At 38.9% G+C, this 13,509-nt stretch overlaps 1 protein-coding gene across 2 annotated transcripts in view; it reads right to left on the bottom strand.

Moving 5' to 3' along the window:
- The window catches only part of LOC112567048 (centrosomal protein of 290 kDa-like), a 56,022-nt gene that overhangs the window by 27,084 nt on the left and 15,429 nt on the right, over positions 1-13,509 (bottom strand). For both annotated transcript variants that reach the window (XM_025243539.1, XM_025243540.1), the window contains 15 exons: positions 13,284-13,448; positions 12,921-13,070; positions 11,263-11,388; positions 10,814-10,906; positions 9,601-9,750; positions 9,286-9,366; positions 8,329-8,502; positions 7,699-7,810; positions 6,992-7,188; positions 6,609-6,669; positions 6,023-6,120; positions 5,611-5,743; positions 4,068-4,270; positions 3,574-3,687; positions 1,268-1,462 (listed from right to left, as the gene is read on the bottom strand). In XM_025243539.1, coding sequence (XP_025099324.1) covers positions 1,268-1,462; positions 3,574-3,687; positions 4,068-4,270; positions 5,611-5,743; positions 6,023-6,120; positions 6,609-6,669; positions 6,992-7,188; positions 7,699-7,810; positions 8,329-8,502; positions 9,286-9,366; positions 9,601-9,750; positions 10,814-10,906; positions 11,263-11,388; positions 12,921-13,070; positions 13,284-13,448 — 2,052 coding nt within the window. The remainder of the gene's footprint in view (positions 1-1,267; positions 1,463-3,573; positions 3,688-4,067; positions 4,271-5,610; positions 5,744-6,022; positions 6,121-6,608; positions 6,670-6,991; positions 7,189-7,698; positions 7,811-8,328; positions 8,503-9,285; positions 9,367-9,600; positions 9,751-10,813; positions 10,907-11,262; positions 11,389-12,920; positions 13,071-13,283; positions 13,449-13,509) is intronic.

The raw sequence follows: 13,509 nt of genomic DNA, 5'->3' as shown, positions 1-13,509 counted from the left end.
ATATATATAAATAAACCTTTCCCACTCTCTTATTAACCTTGCCTACACTCTTATGAAACACTTCATATGTTCTTAAATACTTTCAACATTTTTAAACTTCAGTAATTTTAACATATAAAATTTTGTATGGGTACACAGTGTTGTGGCTGGTCACCTTCCATTCCATCAGCCAACAGTGTGCATGTACACTGTACAATCTCACGTTGGCAAATTTGCACAAGCTGTACAGCATTTCCATTGTGCATAGTACAGTATTTATCCACTGATAAAATACCTGTATATACTGTATTTTATTTTGACTTGATATTCTTTTAATATCTTTGAATTAAAATTTTGTGTATGTTTAATACTGTTTTATATATTTTAGGCAAAAATAATTAAAATCATACCTATATACTGCAAAAGCCTACAATATAGTGAAAACTCCGTGAGACAGAATTAGATACATTTTTAAAACAAAATCAAGATACAGTGGAGCCGCAATATAGCAAGGGACACTGTATGTGTGTTTCAATTCAGGGAAAAGTGTCAAGGGTATATTTAGGTTCAGTTGTCACAACTTTGCGATGACATTTTCTAAGCCAATCTAAATGGGATAATTTTTGTTGAAAGGCATTTCAAAATTAAATGTAGTCTTCCAGATGTGAAAGATGGAAGAATTGTTACATTTCTAACATAACTGCTTAAGTACTTTATTAATTTACTAGATCTTTATTTACAATTTTCAAAGGATAGATAATGCCTTTTCAAATAAGTGCATATGACAATGTCCTACTTCAAGTGACAGCCAACCATGGTTTTTTGATGTGAAAATATATTTGTATCCAAGTATTTTAATGTAATAATTCTGGTGGCCTTGGTAATTGTGTGGCTTTATCACATCCTGGATGCTCTTATTTTTATGCTTTATTCTGTGTATAGAAGAGGTGAATTCTGGTAGCGATTCCAGCCAAATCAGCAACAAGCACTGGAAAAGAATACAGCTGCCAGAAAGATGAAATTACTGAGTCACAAGAAAGGGGACATCAAACTGATTCCTGTTACTTCATCACTATAAGACCTAAGAAGATCAGCTAGATACTGGGGGTAACTGTTATCACTACGTGACCAAATATTCTCTGGTTGTCGCTACAGGGCTCACAGCTTTCTTGTTGTCACTGCCAAACTAAGTTTTGACTGGTTGTCACTTTACAAGTGCTCGCAGCTCTCCTTTTGTCATTCCAGAACTAAATGCTGACCAGTGGTGACTACAAGGGCCACAGCTCACCTGCTGATGGAGCTTGGTGTTGTTGCGTCGCTGACGGAGCTCTTCAAGCCGCAAGGCATCCATCTTGGAATGCCACTCCATGACTTTAACTGCTCCACGGCCATCTTTGAGTGTGCTGATGAGGTCCTGGAGACCTTCCTGCTGCAGGGACAACTCTGCCACTTTGTCCTCATTTTCTTGACGATGCAGCTGAACCTGTTTGTAACCATCACTTGATAAAAGGTGATAAGGGTGACGGAATAGTTCTATTTTACTCTTGGTGACAATATATAATCATTGGCATCATCATCACCTTAACTCTGGGTACAGGAGCATCCATCTCTTACCACTCACCTTCATCATTTCTTGGTTATGCATTTATCTGGGATATGATGAATGACACCATTTTTACCAACCCTGACATTTTCTAGCAAATCAGCTACCACTACTGTACCTCCCAGTAAATAGAAAGCCCAATGTGATTACAACAGAACTAACTAGAACACATAAACATACATACACACAGACATGCATATATATTTCATCTTTTACCTAGCCGGGTGATGAGACCATAGGAGATCACAAACATGATAATAATCCTGCCAGTGAGCTAGCAAATGCCTGGCATGCAGGCATGTCACTGGTCAGGTGAGCAACAACCCTCAGATATAAATGGGGGAGCTATTGGAGTTTAACACCGAGCCAACAACTAAGGCTATATCACGGCAAAGCAGTCAGCCCTGTAAGCAGATGCCACATACAGAGAAAGAACAGTGTAACCAAGAACAGATCTGAACCCAGGACAGCCAATCCTCACTGCATTAGTGCCCTCAGACATAAAAGGCAATATATGGGCAACAGGCGACAGCAAAAGCAATGCAGCAGTTTTCTGTAGGTTAAAGTGATGTTCACCTGATTATTAGGTCATCTGTCCTAGCTCACTGGCCTTTTTCACTATAATTTGTTTTATGCCACTCAGACTTTCGTGGAGAAATACCAGTCAGCTGCCACTGTGTAAAAAAAAGAGAAAGCCAGCAGCTTTTCATAAAATGAAACAGACTATTTCTGTCAGTCTCACTGTGGCTGGATGACAGATCTGGTGGATGTCCCTTGAGGTACTATGGGCCTACCAGTTCTTATTCCTTTGCTCAAACAACCCTGGTGTCTCTGGATTTGGGTCTTACACCCTTCCCTGGGGAAGCTGAGTCACTTGAAGCTTTCTTGGCGATGCCATCAGCACCACCTGTCACAAAGTTTTCTTCACATGGTGCAATGAGCTTCTTGTTCCTAATCACCCCCAGTGGACAGTTGGGACCATGTCCTGCCAGCTGCCTCCACCTCGCTGTTGACCGATCTCCTCCATGTCTGTCTGGGTCTCCCAACCCTGGGCCTCCCTTGTGGGTTCCTGACCAGACCTTGTCTTGTTACATTCTCGGCCGGCTTTTGCAAGTGAGCACTACCCATCAACTGAACCAATTATTCCTTCTTGTCTAGCAGACTTCTTTCTCTGGTCATCCCATCAGAAAATGATCCTCTTTATGACCTGGAACCTGGCCTGAGTCTGGACAAAACTCCAAGACCTGATTTTGGTGCCCATTTCACAATGATATCTAATCTTGTCTTCCATTGCATTGTGGCATTATCAGACAATATGTCTGTCACCTCTACCTCTAAAAAGTTTTAAGTGACCTTTCTGTGTTTTTTTAAAAAAAAATCCTGTTGCAACTTGCTACAACTTGATATCCAGGTGGGCTGTTTTGCTTCCCTCCTCCTGATAGCTATTTTCTCATGGTCAGGTCAGCTGTAAGGTCAAAGCAGAAATTAAACTGTTACTGTAGATTTTTAGATGACATGACGTTTAGACCCCCTTTCCTGCTGTTTGGTTCGGTTGAGAGCTGCACTGGCTTTGCCTTTACAATTCCCTTTACAACTGTCTGGGAATTATTGCTCACCTGACCTGTGAAACAATTTTCTAGTGAAGCAATGGTAAGAATCACATATCCGGCACCTGCTAGCTCATCATGAGGGAGTCAGTTTTCAATGCTTAAGGAGCAAACATAGCCTATTATTTTTTATGGTCATGTCATCTATTTAGTCTCATAACAATAAAATTTACTGTAAAAATTTCAAGTTTACACACCTAGTAGGATCTTTGTCAGCTATCTACCAAAAAGAATTCAGCCCATCAGCATGTCAGTGTGGAGAGACAATGCATTAAGACCCTGGCTGCTTCATACCAAACTGCATTACAAAACACGCCTTTAACGCAGATAACATTTTACGTTCAAAGACATGCATGAGTAGATTGTTCATGGCATTGTGATTACCTCTTTGAGTTGCACCTCCAAGCGTGCTTTGTCCTGTTGAATCTGCAGCATATTTTTTGAGAACTTTTCCTGCTTGGACAGTGGGACAGCACCTGCAAACTGCAGACGCAGGTCCTGCAAATGACACACAGGGATTGAAAAGGCTGTTAGGTGAGGGGCACTTGCTTGTGTACACGCTACATATATACAGGGATTAATAAGACTGTTTAGTGAAGGGAACTTGCATACAACCTACATATATATAGGACTTAATGAGGCTGTTCAGTAAGGGGCACTTGCTTGTGTACAAGCTACATATATACAGGGTTAATGAGACTGTTTAGTGAAGGGCACCTGCATGCAGCCTACATATATATATAGGAATTCAAGAGGCTGTTTAGTGAGGGGCACTTGCATGCATACAAGCTATACAGGAGTCATACACCCTAGAGGTACAGTAATTCCTGCACATCTTGGATTGTCAGTTGTACCAACCCACAGAAGGCAGCACTGACCTGTAGACTGCGCTTGAGGTATCGAAGTTTGGATTGCGACTCCTGGCGACTGTGGTAGAGTGACTGCTCTTTGTTGTCCACCTTCTGTTCCAGGCGCAATATTCCAGCTTCTAGCTGAGCCACACGCTTGCGGGAAGCCTCCAGCTGTTTCATGGCAGCACTCTCGCTGATCTGCAGTTGCACAATGGTGCGATGCAGTTTACCTAGGTCAGAGGTCAGGTAAAAAAAAAAGGTCAACAGAAAAATCCTACTAATTTCTTATACATCTTCTCAGCAATCTAGATTGTTACTCTTTTTTTATTATTACTACTGCTACATTTTTTCAAAGTGTGTCACATAATGTTAATAGCAATATACAGTATGCCACAATTTTTCTGTTCAGAGGTTTAATGCAAGTTTATACCTGATGAAGCTCTTCTTCTCGTTCTTGACTCTTTAGCATACACTCTAAGAGATGTGTAGAGTGTTAGGTCTGTCTTGACTGTTTAGTATATGCTCTAAGAGATGTGTAGGGTTCTGCCTGCACAGCTCCACAGCTTGTATGATATTCTCTTTTTGTGTTGTACTCAATGAGCAGACAGCAGCTATGCTGCTTATCTATTTACCTTGATTTTTGCATTTATCTTAGCACATTGATTTTATTGCTGGTTTGATAACTAAAGTTATAACTATAACTAAACTGGTTTTTAAAATTTAAATAGGGTGGCTGGCAATGCTAGGATGCGTATTCTGCTTTAATGAAAATTTAGACAGTTTATCTCTCATTTCATATTTTCTTTCATTCTTATAGGAAAGGGAACAAAAAGGAACTTAATTTTCCATTTGCTTTGTAAATCTTATTGTTGAAACAATAGCTCATACACTGTATGACATGACTGATTATTAATACTGCTGATATTACAAGGCAGTCTCAGACTATCATCTTCATTTTTAGCCACATTGTCTAAGTTCTGTTGGTAGAGCAGTATTGTCCAACTTCTATTTGTATAGCAGTTGCTTTGCTGTGAATGTGGATGAATATTTTAGGTGTCAAGACAGCTATGATGTTGGAAGAGTAAATTCCTAAGCCCTTGATAAGTCTAACTTAGTCCTAACAGGTCAAAAGATCCATCATCATAATTTGTAATAAATTAAGCAGTGCTGCACAGTGTAGCCAATCCATTTCTTTAAACAGCACAGAAGTGACCCAGATTTTTTTTACAGACGCATATTAAGATTGGAGACAAAAAATGCAAAGGACTCTGGGAGCACTTGTGACCTGTAACAGAACACAGTAGCTGACCACAGGGATTATAAGACTTCTAGCGTCAGTATTTGTAACAGCAGCAGCTGACATAAGAAAGCACATTTAATGATCTTATTTCTTAGATGCAGTCAGTAATGTATGTTTATTTCATGCCCATGAGGCCTGTTAGGATGCAGTCAGATGTTTGTTTTATCTTGTGTTAAGATTGTTACTTATTTTTATTTTCATCACTATAAACTTCAATATTTCAATATTCCATATTTTTGTGGCCAGGATAATGCTAATGCTGTATCTCACCTATGATGGTTTTCTCATCACTCTGAACTTGAAAATCCAGAAGTTGCTGCCGCAGTGATCTGTTCTCCTTTTCACGAGACACCTGTTGGACCTCCATTGTGCGCACCTGGGTGGAGGCAACATCTGCTATGTCCTGTATACATACAGCCATGATTAATGGCAGAGTTTTTGTACAAACATTTGACACAGACACACAAAAATGCTACCTGTTATGCAAAAGATGAAACAAACTTCATAAAAAAATTAAATATATAATAAACGGGAGAAAGAAACATCCAAAAATGATTATTTAGCAAGCACATTTAGTAACTGCAACAACTAACAGAAAATTTAAACATCACAAAAAACATGCAGTTGAAGAAAGCTAAATAACAGCTGAAAATAAATAATACAAACTACTGCAGCACATCACCTTCAGCTTGGAGATTTCTTGACGCAGATGTAGCTCTGTCTCTTCTAATTCCTGGATCCTGTTTCTGTCTGCATCACTCACTGCTTTAGTAACAGAGTCTGTGAAAACAAGAAAAAAAATGGCAGACTTTAAATGTCAGACATAAATTTTAGAATTGTGAAGAAATGTAACTCAAAACATGGCATTAAGGAACCTCTATAACTCTGTCCAGAAAACAACATTAAAAAAAGTTCCCAGACAATCAGATACCATTGTAGCTCTGACTATATATGATGTCAGCTATTAAGCCACAGATTTTCTTTCATCATTACACATTTACAACTCTGTAGCAGATACAGCATCAATGTCTAAAGCTTTGTAGTACATAACATATGTAGATCACATAATAACATAACTATAAGATTCTGCAGAAAACATATAACAACAGCATATCTAAAGCTCTCCTGTACACACACAGCAACAGCATAACCTAAAGATTTACCCTAGACAAAAATGACACATGTAAAGATCTACGAGAGACAAATCTGTAGTTCTATGACAACCATTTTGAAACACTGAAATAATGATCTCAAAATGTGGTGCTTACTACTGAGTTCATCTCGCAGGTCACGCTCAGTTTTCTGCATTTCCAAGTTCATCCTGGTCACCTGAGAAAGAAAAGCAAGCAATATTTCATGACACGATTAGATGTCAGACGAGGAGACTTGATTTAAGTCATGTATGCTGTTGGAGTCCAACCAACCACCGAGTCAAATGGGAACATCCACTGGAACACGAAACCTTAAACCAGTGAAGTGAGGTAAAGAGACCTCCCCCATGAGATAGAATGATACAAACTGGCGCCATAGAGTACACCAAAGTACCATAGAGATCAGAAGGCCTGGAAAGCCAGTGAACCAGCATAGCTTGGTGACAGCTGGTACCAGCTGAGAAATAAATGAATTAAATAAATGTGTATGGTGTAAATACCTCAGCAAACTTCTCCTCCAGTTCCTTGTTCCTTCTCTCCAGATCCCCTAGCAAATGAAGCTGTTGTTCATACATGCGCACAGCATGTTCAGCTCGCTGCCTTTCATTGAGTTCTTTCATCTCAAGCATGGTCAGTTTCCTGGAGATGGAGATGATGTCACCATCTGTGATGTGCAGCTCTGCACCATCGGTCACACCTGTTAGACCATGAAAGTGAGCAGCATTATCTCAAGATGAGTTTAATTTGCACAGGCTAAACTGAACTATTTCAGGTCCTTTAAGACAAAAGATTTCATTTAACTCTGTGAGCCTGTGGAGGATAAATATGTCTGACCCCTTCACAACTATCAGGTCCCAGCTGCCCACATAACCGTCATATTCAACAATCTTTGCTTCAAAACTATGTACACAATGACGAAAGTCCAATCATTTAAGTAAGTGAATCATATTTGAACAGATTTATATCTCTTAAGAAGGGAACAGGAAGATGTCAAATACAGCAGGGTTTTTGGGTTTTGGGTTTTTTTTTACTGACACTTCACCTAATTATCAGTGGTGAGGTCAGGGAGGCCTTATGATAATTCGATATTTCAAAAAAGAGAATTTACAATAAAAATCCTATTTCTCATCAAGAACAGGAGGGCAGCAAAGCAGCACACTCAGGGAGTGACACATGACTGAAAGACTAGTGACCAGGCAAATCTCACCTCGCCGGTGCAGTTCTTCCATAGCTGCCTCAAGTGCATGCAGGCGTTCCTTGTCAAGTTTCATTGTAGCCTTGAGCTCTTCATTCTCTACTGTCAACTGTTTTACTTCACTCTGTTCAGATATAGCACACATGTACAGACATACACAAACACAAAGTATTGACACAAACACAATGTCTAGGCCCACACAAACACAATGTATAGAAGCTCTTTTCAGTCAAGCTTACCATTCTTTGCAATTAGCTGTTCACGTTCATTCTGGTCAAATACACACTACAACACACAATGTATAAACATATTCACTCTGCTTTAACACAATGTATAAATGCATGTTTACCCTGCTCAAACAAAGTGCAAACACACAATATAAGATAAGTAGAAACTCTTTCCTCCTTCTTTGCATATAAAATTTGTTTTGAATACATGGATTAAGATGGTAATTGCCCAAATCTCAGCCCCCCTTCCTTTCCTGAAATGCAGTAGTGAGAATGGTAAACCACACACAACTACTATATTCTTAACTGAAAAATCAGCAAACACTATGCATATTTTTAGGCAGATCCAAAAAAATACTTGTAGACACACTATCGAGATAATATGAAAGAAGAACTGTGCCTTCTGAAATCTGACCTCTAGTCCTGTGATGGCCTCCGCCTTGGACACCAGAGTGTTACCCTTGTCTAGAAGGTCACGATACTTTTCCGTCAGTTGATGATACTCTTTACTGATCTTATCAAGGTCTGATGATGGAACTGAATCTTCCAGAGCTTTCTGCAAAGCTGCAATCTTGAATGCTGACATATCCTTGACAAAAGAGCAAATCACACAGTCATTGGACTTGCTATAATTATAGATTTTTTAAAATTATTATCAGTTAAATAGTCATATTGCTATAACACATTTATCTATTCTGAAATCACTCAAAAATATTGCACATGGTGCTCTCTACTATTCAATACTATTCTCCACTATTCACTCACTGGTTTTGAAACCACTCAGTCAAATTATTACATGCTCTCTACCAGCTGCACTGTGATAACTCACTTTCATGTCATCAAATCACTGTTATGTAACCTGCTTTATCTCCAAGTGCCAACATTCATCGTTACCTACTCCCTTTTTGACCTCATAATGCTAAAAACCATTTCATTACTTACCTTCATGTCCCTCTTCCCACCTACTTCGCTTGTTTTTGAACTCATCATGTGTTATATCATAATTTAAACCCAGAACTTATTAACTTATTTCTTACTCCTGACCATGTACATCATGAGAGGAGCTTCTTTAGACAAATAAATGCGATGTTCTTATCATTTCCTAAACATAGATATATGCATATGCATGCACACATGCAGTAGATGCACATTTGCAGGTGAATGGATGCATATACGTATGCATAACACATGGCAACTTGAAAGTGCTCAGTGGTATTCGCAGCACCACACAAAATATAATGTAAACAAAAATTGTGTTCTAATACTTTCAGCTAAAGTGTTAAAAACAAACAAGAAGCGGAGCTTCATGAGTGGACACTGTCCTATCATTTTGTGTTTGAGAGGATATACCAGAAAGGCAGGCAGTGCTGACCTTGTAACGCTGCAGGTATCCCATGCGTTCTGAAATGGCACACTCCATTACATTCATTTCTTTCCTTAGATGGCTGACTTCCTGAAATACATTTAAAGATATTTTACTTGACTAATCAATGTATTTTCAGAAACACAAAAACAATGAGCATCAAACAGCACCATGCTCATTAGCTATTTACCTGTTAGCAATAAAATCAACAAAAGAACACCACTCTGGCTCCTTGGCACTTAACTCAACACCAGGATGGTACCCAAGTAGTATTTTTAACATGCTACATGAGAGATACATTTCACAACAATCTGTAAAACTTACCTTTCGAAGGTTCTCTCCCACTTCCTCCAAGATGGCATGCCGTCGCACCAAAGCCTTCTCATTGACACGTAGGACTGTCATGCGTCGTGTCATCTCAGACAAGCGACGTCGAACCTCTACATCATCCTTGGACAGTATGTCAACCAAGTGCTGTGCACACAGAACACAACAAAATAGCACAACATTCTAGGAACACAATAACATAGCATCACATTGTAAGAACAGTAAAATGTAGCATAACACTTTGAATAACCATCTACTGTATACTGTAGTATAGCATTTTGTGAATGCTATAATATTGCATAACATTTCAAGAATCTTAGAGGTCTGCATGCGTGTGTACTGAGTGAATGATTGCGTGTGCTAGTGAGTGTATACTGAGCACATGAGTGTGTGAGTATATATATGTGTGTGTGTGTACATGTGTATATATGTTTGCATATGTATATATGCATACAAGTGTGTGCATGTACATGTATGTGCATGAGTGTGTGTGTGTACATATATATAGTTTATGAGTGCTTACATGTGCATATATATATGTGTACATGAGTGTGTGTGTACATGATCAAGTATATATATATACACACGTGTGCGTGTGCATCAGTTTGTTATTCATGCAGAACATGTGTATTTCTAGAACACAGTGCATCACGTCTAGGAAGGACATCATGTTTATATAAAGTAAAAGACTCTAGGTAATATTTCTTATTACATGACAGATATCAATATACCATTCACAATATTTGCTCACATATGATGCCCTTGGTCAAATTTACTTTCATTATAGCTCATTTCAATACAATGTTTACTCACATACTTGATCAACTCTACACTCTGTGATCTTGTACTAGCCTGAGGTGGCCTAAGGTCACCTACTGTCTCTACTGTTGCTGGGAATGTGTGTATGTGTATGTATATGTAGAGTGTGTTAGAGAAGAATTATTTCAACATGTATGTAGTTATCTCTCTCTATATATATATTGCTAGTATGAGCACTATCTGGAATAGCCCTTGTGGATTAATAAAGTTGTATTGTGTGAGCACTAACCCTTCATCATAATATATACTCACAAGACAGATACCCCCATCACAATACATACTTACATGACAGTTACTTATTCATCACAATATTTACGTCCATGCCTGCTAAACCTCCATGACAATATTTATAACATCCCCCTTCTCCTACTCCATCAAAATATCTACTTACATCAAACTCTTTGACCTTCACAAGGTCTTCCTCCATTTTTCCCTCCAATTCCTTCACCTGTTGCTTCAGCTTCTCTGTGTCCTCTTCCCAGGTCTAAAACACACGCACACAAGGTCCAAGCCTCTAATAACTAAATAGTGGTGTACAACTAAGCAGCTAGCTTATATATGTCACCCATCTTTGAACATACCCAACTAGCTTTGCCAATGTCCAGGTTACCAAACTTTTATGTTAATCAATGATGGCATCCAGATGTCTCAAATTATATGTAATCAACTGCACCCAGGAATATATTAAACTCTGTGAGTCTATACCATCTATCAAGAGTATCAAAGTGACTTTTTAAAAATATGTTAACAACCCTAATGAGCACTGTTGACAGCATGGATCTCAATAGCCTGGGTATTAATCAAGGTCGGCTTGTAGCAGGAAGCTGCTAGCATACTAACCTTTTTGTCACGAAGATACTCCTGGTACAACAAGCCTTGCTGATGTCTCACCACACCAAACTTGCGCTTGTAAGTTTCTAGGGACACTTCCATCTTCTCCATCATTTCAGTACGCCGAGACAACTCCTGTCAACCCCAAAAGCAATTGGGAATCCCAAGTCCAACTGGAGAGGTCATTCTCTTTCACTGGCCCCAGCCTTTGGAATACCCTGTCTCTGTCTCTCCATACAGTAGAGATGCTACATACTTAAAACCTCTTTCAGAAATATCTACTGTAATTGGTTTACCCTGACTGTTAGTTTCTCCACCTTCTTCTCTCTATGTTCTTTCATGTTCCTAGCAATATTTACAGTGTGTGTTTGTGTGATTGCCTGATTAAGATGGCCTTGTCTGTCATACAACATCACTACCTACTGCCCTTTATATCTTGTACAGTGTTTTAAGCTTGCCTTCCTGTGGGGAAATGAGCTATACAAATCCTATTATTATTATTACAAGTAACTTCTCCTGACTCCAGTTGTAAGCCACACTTTTATAGCAGCATTGTCACTGACTGGCTGGTGCCACATCTTCACATCAAGTCACTGCCACTTATGACTGCACAAATCTACTATAACTGGCTAATGTCAAGAATCCATGCAGTAGTTTATCAGGCTAGTGCCACATTGGTAGAATCCAAACCCAAAGGTGGGTACACAAGCCAATTTGATACCCATGTGATGCAGTATATTCTCCCCTAGTTGACCCAATTGTGACTCCTTAGAGGTTTGGGAGAGGTAAGTTGTTGATTTTAGGAGGGAAATGTGTTTCCACCTAAAGACAATTTTGCACAAAAAGGTAAGGTAGTAAGGAATAACTGAAAGGCTTCACCCTCACAATAGCTGGCCCTGAGATAAGAGGGATTTGACATCACACTTCCATACAGTCATGAGACTACCTTTACCTTTGTCCTCACCAGCAACTAATAGAAGAGTCCCAGTTGGACATCCTTGTGATCCACAATCTTTAGACACTCAGTAAATGTGTAATGTCATATAATAATAAAGGGAAAATGACCTTATTAGGGCAAAGAAATGAAAATCACAACTTGATATCTATTGTTAAAAAGTCCTCTACCAAGACTTTCTTAAAAGCCTTCAATACATTAATTTTAAAGTCCTCATTATTTTCTTTTAATTATCATGATTATACATGATTATGATCTATGAAGGGCATTTCAAGGAACAGTTGACTCCTCTAAAGTATGAAATATGCATTTTGTAATGTTACCAAAATAAAGATAACAGGGCTCACAAAAAGAGCAAAAAGGGCAAGTAAAAAAACCTGTATGTTGTAGACAGAACACTAACACGAACTATAATATAGTCACAAAACCATATGTTGTAGGCAGAACACATGTATGGTGAACCAGAACTCCGATACAATCAATAACATACTAGTAATACTGATAACACAAAGCATAATTCAGTAAGTGATTAGTAATGTCTGTGCCTAACAACTGAAGAGCAAAGTGCAGTAAAGTCACAACTACACTACCTCTATGGCAAAGAAGTGCTCAAATTTGACTTGCAGAAGACAAAAACAAGAAATGCAAGAGTTATAGGTGCATGTCCCATAAAAGTACTGTCCCCAAGCCCACAAGAAATTATGTAGCATACCTGCAGGGTGATGATAAGATGCTCATTAAGGCTGGCAATGATATCAGCACTTGTTACAGGTAAATTTTCTGGTAATGGTATAGCTCGTATTCTTCCTCCTATCCCAGTGGTCATGTCTGACATCACACCCTCTCGCTCTAACAACTCAATCTGTAAGCATCAGCAACACTGTCAGCTTTACATCTCAATTTGTAAACATCACAAACCTTGTCATTCACCATCACACAGCATGAACTGTTCCTGATATGATGTGTCTACTTTCGCCATCACATAAAAGTCCCCTGTGACAAATAGCTCTATATGGTGATAGGAGGCATTTCTCATTCACTTCACATTTAAATCATCATGAGAATTCATTGTCACCTTCTCAAAAGCTTTGTCTCGCTCCAGTAAGAGTTTGTTGATCTCCACACGTGTTTCTCGCAGCTCTGAACGGATTTCTTCATTGCGGCCACGGAGTACATCCACTTGCTCCTTGAGGTACAAAGAGGTGTCGTAGTTGCCAATAACACGCTTGGCTTCAATAGCCTGAAATCAAGAAAACTATAAAAAAGCCTTAAAAATCCCACAAAGTTAGAACTATAGTATT

Source organism: Pomacea canaliculata, linkage group LG6 (assembly GCF_003073045.1).
Source record: "Pomacea canaliculata isolate SZHN2017 linkage group LG6, ASM307304v1, whole genome shotgun sequence".
NCBI lineage: Eukaryota > Metazoa > Mollusca > Gastropoda > Architaenioglossa > Ampullariidae > Pomacea > Pomacea canaliculata.
Note: the sequence above shows the minus strand (reverse complement) of the source record. Positions and strands in the feature narration are given on the sequence as shown.